This window comes from Neodiprion lecontei, chromosome 7, assembly GCF_021901455.1.
Source record: "Neodiprion lecontei isolate iyNeoLeco1 chromosome 7, iyNeoLeco1.1, whole genome shotgun sequence".
NCBI lineage: Eukaryota > Metazoa > Arthropoda > Insecta > Hymenoptera > Diprionidae > Neodiprion > Neodiprion lecontei.
This window is the reverse complement of record NC_060266.1, coordinates 23,633,485-23,653,441: the sequence shown is the minus strand read 5'-3', so window position 1 is coordinate 23,653,441 and position 19,957 is coordinate 23,633,485. Positions and strand designations below refer to the sequence as shown.

General features: G+C 38.6%; 1 protein-coding gene and 1 long non-coding RNA gene across 2 annotated transcripts in view; one reads left to right on the top strand and one right to left on the bottom strand.

Annotated features, from left to right (window-relative positions):
• The window catches only part of LOC107227895 (lachesin-like), a 29,386-nt gene extending 14,624 nt beyond the window's left edge, over positions 1-14,762 (top strand). The window contains exons 5-10 of the mRNA XM_046746199.1: positions 5,043-5,126; positions 7,242-7,365; positions 9,082-9,219; positions 11,735-11,854; positions 13,295-13,465; positions 13,930-14,762. Of these exons, the coding sequence (XP_046602155.1) occupies positions 5,043-5,126; positions 7,242-7,365; positions 9,082-9,219; positions 11,735-11,854; positions 13,295-13,465; positions 13,930-14,252 (960 nt within the window). The 3' untranslated portion in view covers positions 14,253-14,762. The remainder of the gene's footprint in view (positions 1-5,042; positions 5,127-7,241; positions 7,366-9,081; positions 9,220-11,734; positions 11,855-13,294; positions 13,466-13,929) is intronic.
• The window catches only part of LOC124295610, a 79,633-nt gene that overhangs the window by 33,608 nt on the left and 26,068 nt on the right, over positions 1-19,957 (bottom strand). Inside the window, exon 3 of the long non-coding RNA XR_006905504.1 lies at positions 5,023-5,164. This is a non-coding gene — a long non-coding RNA (uncharacterized LOC124295610). The remainder of the gene's footprint in view (positions 1-5,022; positions 5,165-19,957) is intronic.

Genomic DNA, 19,957 nt, shown 5'->3' with positions numbered 1-19,957 from the left:
GGTTTTCTTTGGTTTTCTTTTTTCCTTGTCTCTTGAATAATTCAATACTCAAATCGATGTCCAACGCAGCAATTCAATGTTCTATTACACAGTAAACAACGAATGAAATCCCACACGAATAGGTAATTTTACTCAATAGATTCTACACTCGACGAACATTTGATCAGAAGAAGCGATTTGTTCAGAACAGTTCGAAGGTATGTTTTGGTATGGATATTCGTTTAGATTTCGAGAATATCTCTGAGGCTGAAAATATTCTATCCGGTTTAATAAGTATCGGTGTAATGTATTTAATACAGAGGAAAAGAATATCTAGATTTTGTGTTGATTTCGACAAATCACGTCAATTCGATTAAAAATCATTCCTGAATAAAATTTCCGAGAATAACGATACGAAATCATCAGCGGCGCGATTCCGACAAGTACAGTTTGACAATGAATTCATCTGGTATCGTTTGAACAATTTTTTTGTAGGTTTCTTATTCGAAAAGTTTTTTTAAACCAGTCGTAAAAATTGGAGCATGGTAAAACGAGCAGTAAGTAATGCGAGGATGATAAAATCTATGGAAGGGTAATAAAAATAACAATAATAATATTAATAATAATAATGATAATGTCGATAACAGGGTGGCAACAATTTTGTTCAAATAAAATTCTCCAACTTTTCCCTGACTTTTCCCGTAAAAAAAATTTAGGATTCCCTCACTTTTTCCCACGAAACTTGGTTAATGTTAGGCAACTTTTATGACCAAAAGCTCCAGAAGTTGTGCACCTTGAATATATAAATTTTGATCTAAAAAACACATGGTATTGCTTCGTTTTACACGAATAATTAAAAATCGAACGATATCGTTTTCGAAAGTTGGCTCAATTGAATTTACGAAGCATAGACGGAGTTTGAAAAGGATTTGTAAAACAAAATTACGTTTTTCCCCATGGTTTATGGCCAAATTTCCCGACTGTTCCCGGTTTTCCCGGTCTCTCGCCAACTTGAATAATAAACACAGGTCTGCAAGGAAAAAATTGTACCGGTTTTTGCATACCGTTTCTTACAGATTTTTACTCCCCGACACCGGGATAAATACTCGAAAATTTCCATCGCGTCAGGTTTTCTCTTGAACTCGTGTTTGCAGAGTTTCATTTCGAGTGAACCTCCCTTCTAATTCGATATCACATATTTTATTTTCGATTCTAAGAATCCTATGCAAAAGTGATTTCTTATTTTCATTTAATATGTATCAGAGCGAGACTCAAGAATAAATAAAATCAGGGAAAGAGAAAATGAAAAGCGGAAGCATGTTCGGAGAAGAACAGATTTCGTAGTCAAAAAGAACGAACATGGAGTGTCAAATACGTTGCATGAAAAAAATTGTTTGTTCAATTTGATTAGAAATATTTTCTAGTTCGTTGTAACTAAACGTTGGTTTCTTCGTCGTTGTTATACTTTTTTTTGTTTTTTATGCAGAAACCTTCTATCTTGCAATAACACTGTACTGTGCGGAAGAAAACGAAAGTAATTTTTGGATTCACTACATTCGATAGCAAAAATATCGATCAAAAACATCCCATGCCCGTGATATGAAATATTTTTTCTTTGCCGACCTGCGCGAAAGAACAAAGGAAAATAAAAACAAAGAAGAAAGGTCCGGCTATTGATTTTGCGAAGATCGGCGATTAGTTATTTAACGGTTTACGGGCCCGCGGCGTCGTTGTAATCTATTAACTATCGGGGGCGTTTAAAGCTCGGCTTCTCGGGCCAAGACCGTGTCTTTCTCGCGGAGGGAATGCTGCACCAACAGCACCAACAGCAGCAGCGACTGGTCCAGCGATATCGGAAATTTAGCGAACGGCGTGGTAACGAATGAATCACCCCCTCGATATAGCCAGACAACCCCTGCTCGTAGGTTACACTCCTCGCCTAGCCGCGTAATGTCTAGGGCAACGCGTAAACTCCGTCGAGCCTTGTTTATTGGCTGCAGTGTCACGAAATCTAACTTACGTCTACCCGAATTCCTCGTTCACGGAGAGGGCGAAGGCGCAGGTTTCTACTGTCAAATGAAGGGATGAAAATTTTGTTGCAAAAAATAAACATGCCGAATGTCGTGTTATTTTTTTTTTTTTTTTTTTTTTTTACCGCAAATGTAGCACTTGGTAATATGCGCACAGTGGTTTTTACTTCTCATCAACTTTGGTAACGTACACTGATTGTGAGAGAGAAATTTTTAGTTCCGGTCCTTAACTATTTTCATTTTTTTTACCACGATCGAAAAATATAGTTCCAGGTAGAAAGTGGAAATTAGTTTTCTAGCCGTTACCGGAAACTCTGGTATCCGTTGCTATTCTTTCTCGTTACGATCGCTGTCGCTAGATTTTCTTGCAACTGTTGCGAAAATTTAACGCTCGCGCAAGAATGAATTGACGTTAAAGCCTTGTTTAACTAAAAAAGTAAAATAAACCTCAGAAACTGATTTTGCGTTGCAATTGCCAAAAAAAAGAATCGACGATACCTCGTTTTTCGTAATTCCGTCATATACTTTTTCCTCTGAATTAATTTTTATAAATAAGCAATTGTGTTTTTCTCATTTTATATTTTCAAAAAACGTATAAATATTTTCTTGTTCACAAATTTGTTGTTCCTAGTTTAACGTAAATTATAAGTTTTTGGGGTCGCTGATTACGAATCTGAAAACAGATTTGAAAAATAAAAGATGGTGGATCCAATATGACGGGCAAAAATTTCAAATTCGATCGAATACGGATGAAAAAGTCTGTCCAATTCTGTCAATCGCGGTAAAGGTGTCATGACAATTGCCGCATCAACATCCGAGAATAAAAATATAATCCTAGAGAAGAAGGTTTTTTTTCTCTTCTTTGACAGTTAAAATAATGCAAAATACTAAATTTCAAAAACTGCGAGTTTTCTGAATTATATAAAAAGAAAAAATATAATAAAGACAAAAGGAAAAAACAAAATCAGACGCATAAAAAAAAAAAATTTTTAAAGAAAAAAGAATCTTTACTCTAACCCGATTTGTAAACTGTTATGAAAAATCTAAATCTATCTGATGCGATGATAATTAACTCGTTCTCACACCCAGAACGGATAATTAATTCCTACTAAAATTGACTGCCAATGGTTAAAACGAAGGAGAATTTCTCCTGCTAGTCAACGATTTGTACCGAGTACAGATTTGATTCGACGCCTTCGCTTTCTAAGGGGCGTTTATTTCCTGTTTTCATTATCTCCGCGTCTCTGGCGCAGCAGTCGGTCTCTAACTTCCGTTCAATCGGCCTTTAATCGCCCTCATAACAGTCTCTTATTTTCCCTCCGTTAGACATAAGTTAAAGCTCAGCCTTCAGAGCTTTTCAGCCTTCGTTTTTCGCCCCTCGCGGCGTGATTACCGATTGTAGACGAGCTTTTTCCCGCACCCTTCGTTTCTCCTCCTCCTCCTCCTCCTCCTTCTTCTCCTCATCCTCGTCTTATCCTCAACCGTTTACCACCGCGAATATTCCCCCGATTTCCCCCCCGTGAGAGAAAGCTACTCGACGATTTCCTCCCGCCGAAATCTGTAAGTCCAAAAACTCCCTTCGATTCGCCGTTTTATCTCGGAAATTCGCTTATCATCCCCAATATCCGTTTTAAAAATCACCCCGGATGAAATCCCCCCCTCAAAAAATCCCACTAGGAAAAAATTTCATCGGGCAAGATCCCCCGTTGAAAAAATTCTCCCGAATAAAATCGCCCGTTAAAAAAATTTTCCGAATAAAATCCCCCATTGAAAAAATTCACCCGAATAAAATGCCTCATTGAAAAATATTCTTGAACAAAATCCCACATTGAAAAAATTCCCCCTACAAAATCTCCCTTCATCCAAAAAATCCCCTCTCAAGAAATGCCCGACTGAAAAAATTTCCTCAGACAAAATCCCCCCCTTTCTCAAAAAATTCTACCCCTCAAAAAATCCCCCCATTGAAAAAATTCCCCTGGAAAAAATGCCCCTTGAAAAAATCCCACCTCCACAGTATTTTAACCTTTGGGCAACGGTAAATTAGATATTTATAGGGGAAAATTTTCATCGGGAGAATTTGATACCGAAGATCGTATTGGGGAGATTTTTTTTGTCCGAGGAGATTTCGTCACTGTAAGATTTTTACCAACCGATGCAAAAAGTAAAATAAAAAATTCTACGCTGGTGCTACGATTAGGGCGAATCGCGTTCTCCAATTCCTCTGCAATTTTCACCCCCCATGTGCGTGCAATGCGAAGGTTTTTTTCACCACTCGAGAAACACACTCGGGTCTAGTGGTTCCTCGACAGGAAGCGCACACTTCAAAGACTCGACTTGTGTCTACAGACTACGAGAGTTTGGTTGTCGGAGGGAGGGTTGAGATCTTTTTCCTTTAAGAAATCTCGAGGGTTTCTTTCACCCCACGCTCACCCAAAGAAAGAGGAGATTTATAAACCTCGCTCTTTGACAGTTCCTGGAAGATTCGTCGACGGGGTGGAGAGAATTTCTTTGAAGAAAATTATTTAAGGAGGTGCACATATATCATACGATTATTGCCAAAATCGAATTACTTTCACCCATAGTATTGAAACATAATCGCGCTTTGAGTTTTGTTTATTCAATCGTTGCATTCGTAAGTTGCAAAGATGTATTATCATACACGTGAATAGAAAATACGAATGGTGTTTACAAAAATAAACCTTTAACATTCTCAAAATATTTTTAATAACTCAGTGGAAACGTTCAATTTCGCCCCACCAGGCTCGTTTTATAAAAAAGATTATTTTTCACCAATTTGCGGGTCAGGTTTTTCTCCTTTTTTTTTTTTTGTTTACATCAATAGTCAATTCAACATCGTACGTTTCCAGATTGTTATCCATATTGTTGGAGTCTTGTGATTTTTGACCAATCAACCGTTTCAAAAAATCTTACACTTGTAAACGTACACCTCATTTTATATAATCACGCTTTCAATCATCCATTTTACACACGTATCGACGTATTCTTCACTCACCTATGATCCGTTTCTCTCAGACAGGCCGTTTGAACATCGTTGTTCCGCCGGATTTCGTCCCGGAGGAAACTTCGGGTGACGTCATGGTCGGAGAGGGTGGCCAGGTAAGAAAATACGTCATCCTTCTGATATCAATTGCATGCTGTAAAAACAAAAAAGACCCAATAATCATTGAAACATTTTGTTTCACTAATTTTTCACTAAAATCATGAGAACGATTCATATTTCGCGTATTCTTCGATTTTTCGGTTCAATTAACATTTAGTGCTAATAATAATAGTGTTTCTCTATAGTTTTTTTTTTTTTTCTTTTAATTGAATGGTATAAAAATCTTCCCGGCTCAACTCTCATCTTATAAGTTAATTTGTTCGTATAATTCCTGTAACAAGATTACAACGAAGGTTATACTCGGGTTTTCAACCCCTGTCCAAACCCTAAATTCACTCACATGGGGCGTGGTTGAAATTCCGAATTTGCACAGTTCCGAAAACGCCAAATTCCAAATTTTTTGGTGGTGAAACGAAGAGATCAAACTTTGACGAAACATCAAAGTTTCGGACGGTCCGAAACCCGACGCTCAAAGTTCCGAAAGGACAAAATGCCGAAAGGGCGTAACTCCGACTATTCAAAGTTCCAAAAGTGCGAAAAAGAGAAAATTTTAGAATCCGAAACATCGAAATTCCGAATTATCCAAGATTTGCAGTTCCGTTACCGCTTTGATCTATCTTTGTGTCGGATTTTCAATATTTTTACGTTTGGAATCCTGGTCGTTTTGATTATCGATTTTTCTCATTTTTTACACCCACTAGTTGAATAAACCAGGCTGTGCGAGCATATTTTAACTTGTCGGAATTCCACTCTATCGAAACTTAATTTTTCGGAACTTTGCTCTATCGTAACTTGAATTTTCGGAACTTTGATCCGTCTTCTTTCCGACCATTAGAAACTTTGCTGTTTCTTCAAAGTTATGATTTCACCACTTCAACTTTCGCCAACCAAAAAACCCGGAATTAGGCGCATTTGAAACATTAAAAATTCGGAACTTCAATCCCCCCTCAACTTGCATATATATACAACACACACACATACCTAGATACGTATCTACTCTGTGCGCAGAAAAAAGCTGTCACACTTGCACCGTGAAGTAGACAAACTCGGAAGTAAACACCCGCGAAAACGATTTATGCACACACACACACACACGCCCACGCAAAGTGACAGAGACGATTCGCGGAAGGAATTCAGATTAAAATGAAGAGGAAGGAAGGAAGGAAGGAAGGAAGGAAGAAAAATGAGAAAGAGAAGAAAATTAGAAAAAGACGTAAAAGACAAAAAAAAAAAAAAAAATAGAGACACGCGACGACGTCTCGTTCGCACACCTCTTCGAGTCCTGCGGTTTCGTTCTGCGACGGAAATACACCTGTAAACACCCACCTATATATATATATAAAAGGAAGTCTAGAGGACGAGGATCGAGTGGCGAGAGGTATACCCACCCGTCGTACGTGCAATAAAAGAAAAATAAGAAGATACGCCCCGCAAAGAAGTGAAAAGGGATGGAAAAGAAGAGGGGGAGGGCCCCGCTGGCCAAAGGGAGAAGTTGTGCATCAAGGAAGGTGGTAAAATTCGTACCTGCGTAGATTCGCTCTGCCCGTGCCTTCTTCATACATACACGAGCTTCAAACCCGCTACCGAACACAATTTTCACAATTTCACACACATTTCCGTATCTCGTTTTGACGACCCTCCGCATCACCTTTTTTTCCCTATTTGAGAAAAGCAAACGCGGAAAACGTCACGGTTTTCTCCTAAATTTACTCAATTCTCTCACAGTTCGTGCGGTATTTCTTTTCTTTTCTTTTTATCTTTTCTCGATTCGTTTCTACGTTCCTTTATACGTATACATATATACATATATATATTCTTCTGATATTTTGAGCTGTAAGGGGGAGACAATGAAGGACAGAGATAGAGATAGAGAGAGTTGAAAAGAATGAAGAAATGAAAAATCGTTGACATTTTTAATGGCGAGAAACGAAGATGGCGGTTGTTTTTTTTTTTTTTTTTTTTTTTCAGAAAAGGAACTTTTTCCCACCTTTTCTTTTCGAGCATATTAGGCGTGTTTTAATTCTTATTTATTTTTATCAAATCGTTCACCGCTCTGTTACAATTGATTGACCCACGCGCGCGTGTGTGTCCGTGTGTGTTTCGAATCGAAGGTGAAGCTGACTTGCAGAGCGCGAGGAACACCGCCGCCCAGGGTAATATGGCGACGGGAGGACGGCCGGGATATAATCCTTCGGGAACCAACTCCCGGCGGTATACCGATTCAAAAGACGCGCAGTAAGTACCCGCCTGTCTACGATCCGCGTACATACCGCATTGTGCGGTGCGACGCATCCACCTATGATGTATGTAACGCACACACAGATGGATGAATAGGTGTAAATAACACATATGTGTACGTCTGGCGTAAGCTCGCTTTCTTCCCTTTGTTGCGCCGCGTGCAAGTTTCCGACATGACATCCTTCCCGATCGTGCATCGAAAATAAGACGTTGGAACGGAGGAACTGGGAAGAGGAAAGATCCGAAGAAAGTGTGTCGTAAAGAAGAAAAAATCTGATACTTGGACGGAAGAATAAAATTATAGAATCGCGTGCGGGTTGTTTTTTGGTTGGTCGAGTGAATAACTTGAAAGTTTATCACGTATTATAAAGTCGTGGGGTTTTTTTTTTTTTTTTAACCCTTTGAGCATTAATGCTAAGTATAATTCTTACCACCGGATATTTTCCATCTCCATGTTTCGTATGTTCAGAGAAATTTTCGATATATTTCTTCGCAGTTTTTTTTTTTTTTTATTTTATTTTAGCTATTTCTGGTAGTACGCCGACAGGTTTTCAATACTCGGGAGTAATTGTTGCGATATAATTTGAATTGTTGTTGTTGGAAACAAATCGATCGAAAGAAATCGTGAAAATTGAAGGAATAATTCATTTCCGTGAAAGTTACTTCTCTACATGTGTCCTTTTTTTTACATGAATTATACAAGTTTTTTGTGATCGCTGATTACGAATCTGAAATCAGATTTTGAAAATTCATTATATCGAATCCAAACAACGATTTCGAAAATCTGTCCATAGAGGTTTTTATCGTATTCGATTAAATTGATAAATTATAAATTTTCGTCCACCATGTTGGATTTACCATCTAGAATTTACAAAAACTGATTTCAGATTCGTAATCAGTAACTCCAAAAACTTCTGACAGACTTTATCCTCCGGATTCGATGAGATCAGAAATTTTCGGCCGCCATATTGGATCCGCCGTCATGAATTTTTGAAATCCGATTTCAGATTCGTAATCAGCGACCTCAAAAACCACAAAATATTATCTCGATACAAACTTCGACTCAGCGCAATAACGTGCGACTCAAAGGGTTGAATCGAATGAAATTTATAACACGTATCGTTATACCGTCGGTAAATTTTAATTTTTAATTTACATATGTTTTCAATACAACAATTTTGCAATGTATACAAATGAAAATTTGTTCGCTTTCAACGCTCCATTTTTCACAGACTTGGATGAAGTTCGTGCGGTTTTCTCGATTTACTCGTTTGTCTATTTATTTTTCTACTTATTTGTTTGTAAAGAAAAAATTCCAACAAACAGGAGACTCGGGACTTAATGTCATACCGATATATGTACACATATAATAGCGTAAACTTTGGCCGTTGTGTGGTTTCGAACTTCGATCAGGGGGGAGAGCTGCAGCTAAGCAGTTGCTAAACAGTTTCAGTTTTCATGATTGATAATTTGCAAGGTTGACTTCGCTCCCGCTGCACACGCTCGTGTTTATATCCTCCCGAGACCTGTTGGAGGTATTCCTCCTCCTCCTCCTCCTCCTCCTCCTCCTCCTCCTCCTCCTCCTCCTCCTCATCCTCCTCCTCATCCTCCTCCTCATCCTCCTCCTCCTCCTCCTCCTCCTCCTCCTCCTCCTCCTCCTCCTTCCCTCCTCCTCATTCTCCCGCTCCTCTTACTCACACAGATTTGTTGCAGATATGCCAGTGAGTCAATACGAGGGTGAGATTCTGAAGCTTTCAAAAGTTTCGAGGGCCGAGATGGGCGCCTATCTCTGCATCGCGAGTAACGGCGTTCCTCCGACCGTCAGCAAAAGGGTCATCATAAACGTTCATTGTGAGTAAATTCGTCGGTAATGAATGCGAGGTTACATCGTCATCGATTCAAAAGTCGTAAGGATACTAATAGAAGGATGAAAAACTCTTTCAAAAATGTCCAAAAATGTCGTATACATTATTGTTGTATCAATGACGGTCAACTCGAATCAGACTTAAAAAGAAAGTTTTTTAATTCCGACAGGCTCGCCCTCCAAATCGGCTCCACATATTTCGAAAAATAATTCCAACATTTTTTCAGATTTTTATCTCAACTCTAACCCGTGCCCCAAAGAGGGTGGATCTCATTCAACCCTTTCAGAGGCACATCAAATTTATCCAACGAATTTGGATGAAATTTGGTATCGCGGGGTTTCTTGGGTCGCTGATTGCGAATCAGAACTCAAAATTACAAAATTCAAAATGGTAGATCCAATGCGGCAATATTGAGTGAATTTTGGGATTTTGTTTCACCGTATTGGATTCGCCATTTGGAGTTATCAAAGGGAATTACTATCGAATTATGTGGAGCCAATTTGGAGGGCGAGCCGGTCGAAATTCAAAAATGATCTTTTTAAAGATCACCTTGCCATACGTATTTATTTAATGAAAACAAATCTCAACTAATAAGACGAGAGCGTTTAAAAATTATAAAACTTTAGAGCTTTTGATTCGATTCTTATGTTTTTCAACTCATTTTCTACACTATAGGAATTTTTGTACATCCCGTGAAATTTTTTTTTGTCTTCATTAGTCGTTCTGCAAACTTCAAAGTACCGGTAAACGAGAAAAGTGAGCATAAAAACAAAGAAATTAGATTAAAAACATCCAGAGTTTAATTAATTTTAACGTTCCTTATACGATAAAACTTTTTCTCAAATTGTCAGTACCAATTTTAGCTCGTCTTGTTAAAATTTGTTCAGATTTATTTCTATCACGCGTAATAATTAAGGAAGCTGTTTCATTCGTGTTCACTATCAAACTGGAAAAATAACATCGCTAGATATTTTTTAAAAGCTTTTTTTTTTTATTTTTTCTATTTTCTAATAATTATATTCATCCTCAATCGCGACGTGTTTGCAAATATTTTATCGATCCCGAGACTAAGAATCCTGCTATTCCTTTACAGAAAGGCTAATTATAATCTTCAGCTAAAAGGAGAATTAGCCAGACTAAAGTCTCGCAGCGTTTTTTACGGAGACAATTGTCCTCGGTTTTTCCAGTCGGTTATTTAAAGTTAACTCGGTCGGTCGGTTCTCTTTAGCTCGTAATGTGCCAATTACCTCTCTCTCACTCTCTCTCTCTCTTTCTCCCTTCAATTCTCTTTCGGAATGCCGCAAGCGCGTCTCTGTCTCCGAGTACAACGAGTATATTTAGCTTTGAATATTATTAAATTTCACTTTTACAATTAGTTGTACAATCTCCTTCGCTTTATTCATTTCAAAACTTGCCGTCGTGGCGGTGCTCGTTAAGAGCTTAGGTATACGTATGTACAATTAAGTTCTACAAGTGCCTGCAGTGAAGCCGAGACGCGTTGCAGAGTCGTTTAAACTCCTGCGTGGAACAAAGTCTAAGAATCGATACGTTAAGATCGCTCTTCTTACTATACGCGGTGAAACAAACCGTCGGCAGTCGATTAGCATCAATTTTCACCCAACCATCGGCGCGTAAATCGCGGCTTCGGTTCGGCCGATTAAACTATGACGACTGATCTCAATATACGTGCGACGTGAAGGTAACCCTTAAAAAAATTGCCTGTCGTGAACGATACAAACTAAAGTCAACCAAAAATAACCCAAGGCGAAGATAATTCAGACAAAAATAATCCAAGACGAGAATAACTTGGAGAAAAATTACTCGTAACAAAAATAATCCAAGATAAAAATAACTCGTGACTAAAATAACCCAAGGCAAAAATAATTCGAATAAATATAACCGATGACATAAATGAATTATGACAAAAGTAACTCAAGATAAAAATAACTCATGTAAAAAATAACCCAAAATGAGAATAACACCCCAAAAAAAAAAAAATACGCAACAAAAATAACCCAGGACAAAAATGACTTGTGCTAAAAATCAACAATGACAAAAATAACACGAACAATAATAACCCAAGAAGGAAATAACTCATGAAAAAATAACATGAAAAATAACATGAACCTTAGGCAAAAATGACTAATAATAAAAAAAAAAAATTACCTAAGACGACTAAAATTGAATTTAATTCAATTAAACTTCATTTCAAATATAAAATTTTCTTCATGGGTTATTTTTGCTATGTATTGTTTTATTCATAATGCGTGGATTATTTTTCCGTGGGTTATTATTTTTGGAGCATTTGGTCCAGGTACCTTAAAATATTGTGCTGCGGCGCAAACTTTTTCGCTGACTCGAGGATGGGTTAAAAATTTTGCGAAAACAATCGCGCCGCAGAGGTTAATCCTTTGAAACGTTTTCCCGCCTGCAAGCGACTCGCTACTTCATTCTCCCAGGTCGCTAAATCACCCCTGAATTTTACCTCGCTTTTTCATCAGTTCCCCCCGTGATACACGTGCCGAATCAACTGGTTGGCGCTCCACTCGGAACCGACGTTGTACTCGAGTGTTTCGTCGAGGCCTCGCCAAAGTCCATCAATTACTGGATCAAGGACAACGGTAAGATGGTTAACCGATTCTTTTTACCACAGAAAAAAAAAAAAAAAAAAAAGGGGGAAATGGAAGAAAAATTGTCGAATTTTCGAATTACATGACAAAAGAAATTTTTTGTTAATCCAAACAGATGTCGTTTCACTCGATTATACAAATTATTGTTCTCACCATTTTCTTTTCTTGTCCGTGGAATCAAGCAGCATTTCTTTCAAACGAAAAAAGCATATATTTGGCAAATTCAAGTAATCCGTTCTCTTTTCGTAGCAGCTCGGAAAGATCCAATTCAAATTTTCTTCGTACGTTTAAAACCGATAATTTTCCAAAAGACGAACGTTTCGATAGTAACGATCCATTTCCTGGTTTCTCGATTTTTCGATTTCTTTTTCGCGAAGAAAGTGCTTTGAAAGTCGGTTCGTAGAAAAAGACACAGATCCCTTCTTGTTTTTTTTTTTTTTGAAAGAATGAATCTTCGCTATCCAATTCCAAAATCGGCAAGGTTCGGTTTGACGATTTCGTCCCCTTCCTTCCTTCCTTCCTTCCTTCCTTCCTTTCCCAAAAGCCTCAAGAAACCCTCAATCCAAGTACGATACAGTTGTTAACTGGGTCGGGGCGTATTATCTAAATTCGTATTAGTTCAGCCTTAGTCCCAAGTGCAATTCTCGCAGAGTCATTAGACACGGACTCGCCTCTCCGCTTGGAACTTAGCCGACAAGTTACAGTTGTTATCGTTAAAAGATCGGCACGGTCGAAGTTTACTTGCGGTAGATACCAGCAGCTATATCGAGAGACTGTTTATGCACTTCTAAACTCGCTGTTACAGCTGCAACATATTCTAATCCTGCGCTCGAAGTCACTCAAAATCGCTCCAAGTCGGGTTCAAAGTGATTTTAACCGTACTCGAGAAATCGGTAAATAAAACAATGGAATTCTCATCTTAAACGATCCGAAGGCTCAAAGTGCACAATTTTTGATCAGTCTTATCGATGCGATAAAAATCTTAAGATACATAAATTTTTTTGAATAATCGGTAATTCGGTTTTAGATCGGAGACTCGATTCTCTTTACGGTATTTCGATTTTCGGTCTCTATCGGCATGCTGTAAAATCCTGCGAAGTATGTTTGGCAAATACGGTTTTAATTTTAAAAATAAACGATCGAGTTATAATTCAGCAATAAAAACGAAACGTAACTCTTACGATTTTTTGAAAATTTATTAACGAACGATATCAGCTATTATTATCCGTCGGAATCAGCGAATGAAAAAATTCATACAATCACGTATTTATGCCTCTCATGTTTTTACCGTACGGCAAAGTGTTTGATAATTTTTCACTAACATCCTAAGACAAGATCAGCTTCAGCGAAATGTTCGGAACCTTCTCTCAGTTCCCCTTTTCTTCCGACAAATTTCTGCCCGCTTAATCAAAGCCGATTTCGATTATCCAGGGGCGATGATAATATCGAGCAATCGTCACGACGTGCAGACGGTAGCAAAATCGGCATTCGAGATCAGGATGACTCTGACTGTGCGGAGTTTCCACCACCAAGACGTTGGATCTTACAGATGCGTGGCTAAGAACTCGTTGGGAGAGGTGGAGAGCAGCATCCGGTTGTACGGTGAGTGGCAGACGATATCCGGTCGCGTAATATCCGATTTCAAGAATCAAATGCCCGGAAAAACGAATGGGATGAAAAATGAAATTACAGCCAAGCGATGAAGTGGTGAAAGTAAAAAAATTTCAAAGTCGCAAAAGTTCGTCTATTCGAAACAAAGTTTGAATAATTTATGAAAATTGGACCTATGGAAAAGTTCAAAGTGTACGCGAGTAAAGTGTATTTTTTATTTGTTCCTACGATTTGACATTTGTTTTTTTTTTTTTCTCTCTTTACCAAACTCAGAATACTTTCCTAACCATCGACTTTTACACATTTTCGAATTTACCTGTTTTTGATAACATCTGCGCAATATCGACCCATCCGTTCCGCGACTAGGTGAAGAAAAAAAAAAAGAAAAATAAAGAAAAAAAAAAGAGAAAGAGAGAGAGAGAAAAAAAAAAAAGAAAACTGCCAATTTTCCGCAGAGATTCCGGGACCGACGAGAACGCAAACGGCTTCCTGGCCTAGCGGTTTTCTCGACGAGGATGAGGAAGCAGGCGTCGACGTCTTCGGTTCGGACGAATTCGAAAAATCTGACGCCAAGCAGTTGCAGCCGATCGACAACACGGTTTACGGCCAGGCGGCTAATCCCACAGTTTTTTCAACCCCGGCGACGAGCGTAAAGGTCGCAAAAAAACGGCCAACCTTCATCGTCGGCTCTTCGTCGACCGTCAATCGCGAGACCTACGTTCTCATGACGGCGACCCTTCTCGTTCACGTGTCTACCGCTAATTTTCAGTGGCGTTGACGCGTACGCGAGGGAGGGAAAAAGAGAACGCAGAGAAAAAAAAAGAGAGAAATAATCCAAGAGGAGAAATATATATATATATATATATATGTATGTATAAGTGAACAACAGCCTTGGATTATGGTGGAGAAAAAGTGAGAGATAACACAATAATATGTATAATCTGTAAAGTTTCGTCTGTTAATTATTAATTATAATGATAACAATAACAATAACAATAACAATAATAACAATAACAATGACGATATCATTGATAATTGTGATTCACGATTATTCTCATATACAATTTATCATCGATCTCTTCGTTTGTCATCGAATCTGGGGAAATTGTTACTGCAACTTGAGCAGTTTCTTCGAATTAAAATTTATCCGAAGTTTTAGATTTTTTAATAACCACGCACGTGTTTTCACATTCATTTTCGTTCGCGTTCGCCGTAAAATTACGGTGAAAAAAAAAAAAAAAAAAAAAAAAAAAAAGAAAAGAACACAACGTACCCCAGAACGGGAGAAGAAAAGCTGAGAAAGAAATCGTTTGAAATTTACGGAAAATCGTAGATTTTGAAAAGTCTCGAGTGTTTGAAAAAATGTATGATATATATACATCGTGAATGGATATCTAATCGCGGTTGGATTTTTTTTTTCTTCTTTTTTTATCGTTCAACGTGTTCGAGTGAAAATATTACTACAGTGTATATAATAATGTATAGTTCAATAATAACGAATCCATACACTGAGAGAAATTTTTAGTTTCGTTTACCGCTCAGTCCTTGACTATTTTCATTTTTTACCACAATCGACAAAATATAGTTCCAGGTAGAAAATGAAAATTAGTTTTCTAGCCGTTACCGGAAAGTCTGGTATCCGTTGCTATTCTTTCTCGTTACGATCGCCGTTGCTATATTTTCTAGCAACGGTTGCGAAAATTTAACGCTTGCGCAAGAATAAATTGACGGCAAAGCCTCGTTTAACTAAAAAAGTAGAGTAAACCTCACAAACTGATTTTGCGTTGCAATTACCAAAAAAGGATCGGCGATAGCGCAAAATGGTTAGGCGTACCTCGTTTTTCGTAATCCCAACGACGTTCAAACAGTTTTTTTTAACGATACCTGTTTTACACTGAATTTTTCTGGTTACAGTAACAAATGAAATTTTTCTCAGTGTAAAATTACGTGTATACAGACATTGTACACGCATTATAATCGCTTTCGCCGTTGGAATTGCGGGGAAATTATGGAGCCGGATAATCGCAGCTGAGAGTCGATGTAGAGGGGATTCCAGGTGTTAAGTAGCTTGTCGTGTGTGGCAACTAATTAAGGGTAAAGGGTCCGGAGGCGGAATTTCAGGGCAATTTAAAATCGATTCCGTATAGCCTTTGGGGCGTGTGGAAAGGGGATGGAGGAGAACTTTGAAAGCCTCGAGGGCTTTCTTGGCGGCATGGCGCCAGTTGTAACCTGGCCGGGTAATCTCCCGCGTAATCTGTTTAGTTATCCGCCATTCATCAGCCGGCTTGACGTTCCCGATGACTGCCCGCCGATCCGGGACGTTGGTGAAAAAGGGTAAAAGAGGAGAAAAACTCGGAGGAGAGAAAACCGCACTGATTACCTCCGACGCGTTGACGTGTCGAGAGAAAATATCAGGCTTCGAAGGATGAATTTCGTTCCGAGGATGCAAAACTGCCAATGCGCGGGGCGCTGGATTTTATTTTTTCTCCCTTCAAAAATTTTACGTGAATTTGCGAGTCCGCCGATTCGCGTGAAATTATAGACGAAAAGTTCAACAAAGATTTGCCAAGAACTGTTTTATTACAAAGTCGCAAAACTGTGTTAGATTTCAAAAAGGCTGATGACTATTTCATCATTTTTTAATGAATCTGAAATGTGTGATTAAAAATTGTTTCAACAGTTTTCTTGCGACACTTTTCATCAGCGTGAAAAACGACGCGTCTGTCGGCCTGTCCGATAAATTTCCGCGATGATCTCGACAAAGGCGGAGTGAGAAATCAGAAGCTGTTACAGGACTCGGCAGTCAAATGAAGAAGTTTTGAAAGTAAAATTAGAGAAGTAAAAAGTTTTGAAAAAGAAAATATTCATAAAATTTTTTTGAAAAATAAATTTACAAGCTGGGAAAAACATAATCGCTCGTTTATAAAAAGTAATTCGGGAGAAAAAGTATATGTTTGTCAGTAAAACGGTGAAAATTGATTTACTTCCGGTAGAACCTGAAGTTCAAATTAAACGGAACGTGGCAATTTTTCACGCCCATTATTTGATTGTAAAATCCTGTGAGTTTCAAATTTTTTCATCAAGCCGTTTCCGAGATCATCGCGAAAGTTTGTCGGACGGACCGACATTATTTTAAAAACCTGTTTTTCATATTCTAGAATTTGAAAAGCGTTAAGGATTCGTTGAAATTGGAGATAGAAATTTTCGTCCGAAACCAATACTATTCTCGTATCGCCCGAGATGATTAAAAGTAAAAAGATTATCGTCTCGCAGATGAAAAAATAGTCAAAAGCTAAATTATTCCCGACTAAAAACGTACGTAAGTTCGAGAAAAAGTTCCGGCGTTAAAAATTATACCGATTATCTCGAATCCCGCTGTTTGCAACAGAAAAAAAAAAAGGAAAAGAAAATGAAAGAAAAACGAGCGATGAAAACGCAACGTTACATGTATAATTGAAATGCCGGTGTAAAATTTAACCGAGTTGAAAGTCTTGGGTTAGTAAAAAGTATAGAGAAACAAGAATAAGATGAATATAAAAAAGAATAATAAAAAGATGCGGTCGATGCAGGTACGAGGCGTTCCAGAGAGGAAGATTTTCCTCGGAGTGAAATCTTAGTTTCCCTTCATAAATAAACACAACTGCTCGAACATCTGGCGCAGACGTAATTCATCGTGAATTAATTTAAGGGCCTATGCTTTCGCCGCCGCACTAGTACTTTCATTAGGGTTTAGACCCGTGGCGGTGCCTTACGGCGCCATTTGGCGGCTCACTTTATGCTGATTTTATTTCCTTTCTTTCGAGAACTTGGAGAGAGAGAGAGAGAGGGAGAGAGAGAGGGAGGGAGGGAGAGATCTCAGCAATTATGCGGTATTATTACTCCCGGTATGAAGGCAACCAGGGGTGAGAAATCGCCGCCCCTCTCACCCCTTTTTTCCCGCCAAAAAGTGTCGCCGAAAATATCGTCGAAAAGCAATTTCGATTTCGCCAATTCGCCAAGTCGGCTCGCCTTTTCCTTTTTCCTTTCCCCCCCTTCTTCCATCTTCACCCTGTTTAGCCGCCAGCCTTACTAGCGAATATTCGCGACTTGCACGCACGTGCTTCTCGCTCTTTGCTGAAACACTTCGCACCACCCGGCGCCCCGTGTGTGACATGAATATTTGTTCCTAATAAAATACGCTTCATCACCCATTGCGGGACGGGTTTTGCCTCTCCGTATATCTCGCATCCGGCAGACGCGCAAGCTCCTTAAAAAAAAAGCTCACTCGTTCCGACTGAATGTTTTCTCAAAACTTGAAATCCGTTCAATCTGAACCAACGATAAGCGAGAAAATCCGTTCAAAGTAAGAATCAGAGTTTTTTATTCTTTTCCTTATGATTTCACGGGGTTCAATTAAAATCGTTCGCTTTCTTTTTGTATTTATAATGTAAGTAATGTGGTTTTTATTCATTCTCTTTTCTCTGCCTCTTCAAAATAAAAGTAGTCCTCAGATTCACGTGTCGCTCGATTTTCTCCTACGAAATAATTAACAATTTATTCGGACGCACGACTGACGAATTGGTATTACGTTAATGGACAATCGGAAGCCGACTCGTTTAGGTTAAAATCTCAGACAAAGAAGATTAATCGGGATATCATACGAAATAAAATGCGAAAATTTGTTGTTATATTTCAAACTATTTCCGTTTGACGATGAAAATGAAAAGGTTTACGATACCGCGAGTTTGAAATCGAGCTGATCGACAAAAATTGATCGAAACTGCTCTTCTTCTTTCCTCCTCTTCTCTCTCTCTCTCTCTGTTTTATTTCCGGGCGATCCTCGAGGCGGAGTTAACAAGCGTTTAAGCTTCTGGAGACGTTAAAGGTGATAATTAGTGGGATCGGAGGGGTGGCAGGAAGCGACTCGTGCCGGGGACTGAGTTGTTGGTGGCCGGCCGGCCGGTCGGATTTCGCGGAGCAAAGTCGGTCCTTCCCTCGTTTGCCGTCATTAGCCCCGATGTTTACCAAAGTCTCCGGCTTTACTCGCTTCCTGCGCGTATCCTCCGACTGTTGTTGCCTCCGGCATTTGCACTTTCCACACCCACACACACACACGCGCGCGCGCCGATACTTTCCTACATCCCACCCTAAACACAAAGTGCCGTCCCACTCGTCGAGTCCAGACGAAACAACCCTCGTCGAATTTTCCCGGTGGGTTGGTATATACTATTGTAATCTCGGCTGAATCGATTTTGTCTATTTTCATCCACAGGTGTTCGCTGATTTTCTATTTCCAATAAGCCGACAAAAACTACGCCCGTCAAATTCTTTTCGCAATAAATTTGTCCTTGTATAATTGTTCACGAATTTCGTCAATGTGTTGCCAGTGACTCGATGCTGCTGTTGTTGTTGTTGTTGTCGTCGTTTTTTTGTTTTTCTTTTTTTTTTTCCTAGAAATCTAAAATTTGAACGAGTTTCTTTTTTTTTTATAGTCAAATTTCACGTGCCAATAGACCAGCCATAGAAGCGACAGGAGAAACAAACGATACGTTGATCGTGGACGTGATAAAATTTGAATATAAAAAAAAAAATCGTTTCAGTTTTGATTCAAAAAATTTTACAAAATATATATATGTATAGCGAGTCACTGGGAATCTATTATTAAACATTACTGTACATAAAAGCAACGTTGTTGTTATTCCTTCTGTGTTCTCTTTTTTTTTTGTTTGGTTGTTTTCCTCTCGTTCAATTAAAACGGAAACGTCGATCGTAACGAAAACTAATTTCAGATTTGTAAAGTAAAATTGCAGGTATTTCGTAATCGACGAAAAAATTTCTCTAAAATGTCAAATAATTTTCCTCGTCGGTATGTACAAATTGTTACAACGTATTACAATATTCTGTACCGCGTATAATTACGTTAACGAATAAAAGTACGTCGGAATTCGTCATTGAAATATATTCTAGAAATAACCACACACACACGTACGCATGTTCGCTATTTCGTTATTATAATACAGCCGTAATTGCAACGATTGTGATTTTTCCTAAAGCCCTGTTTCTTTTTCCCAACGCTTTGCCGTGCCGGTTCGGTTCAGTCAGCCTGCGGTAATAATAAACCGGTGTGGGAGTTTATACCTCGTTCACTATGTGCCGTAATTATTTCAGTTAATTATAACCCGGCACGACAATGGCAAGTAGACCTCGAGGTCGTGTAATTATTATCGCGTAACAGTTTCGCTGTGTAACAACGATTATAATGATAATATTAATAATAATAACTAACCAACGATTTATCATACCCATCTCGTTAGGTAAGTACGTATGTACTCAATAACCCTTTGAGGCGTGCAAATCAAAGTCTCAAGGCTGATTTATCGTTTTACGCTTTACAAATGTTACAAAAAATTTTCGATACTACAAACAATTTCATCATCATCGTTCGCTGAAGTTATTAATAAATTTTCTATACACGTTATCAAAGTCATCACGAATCGTATTGAG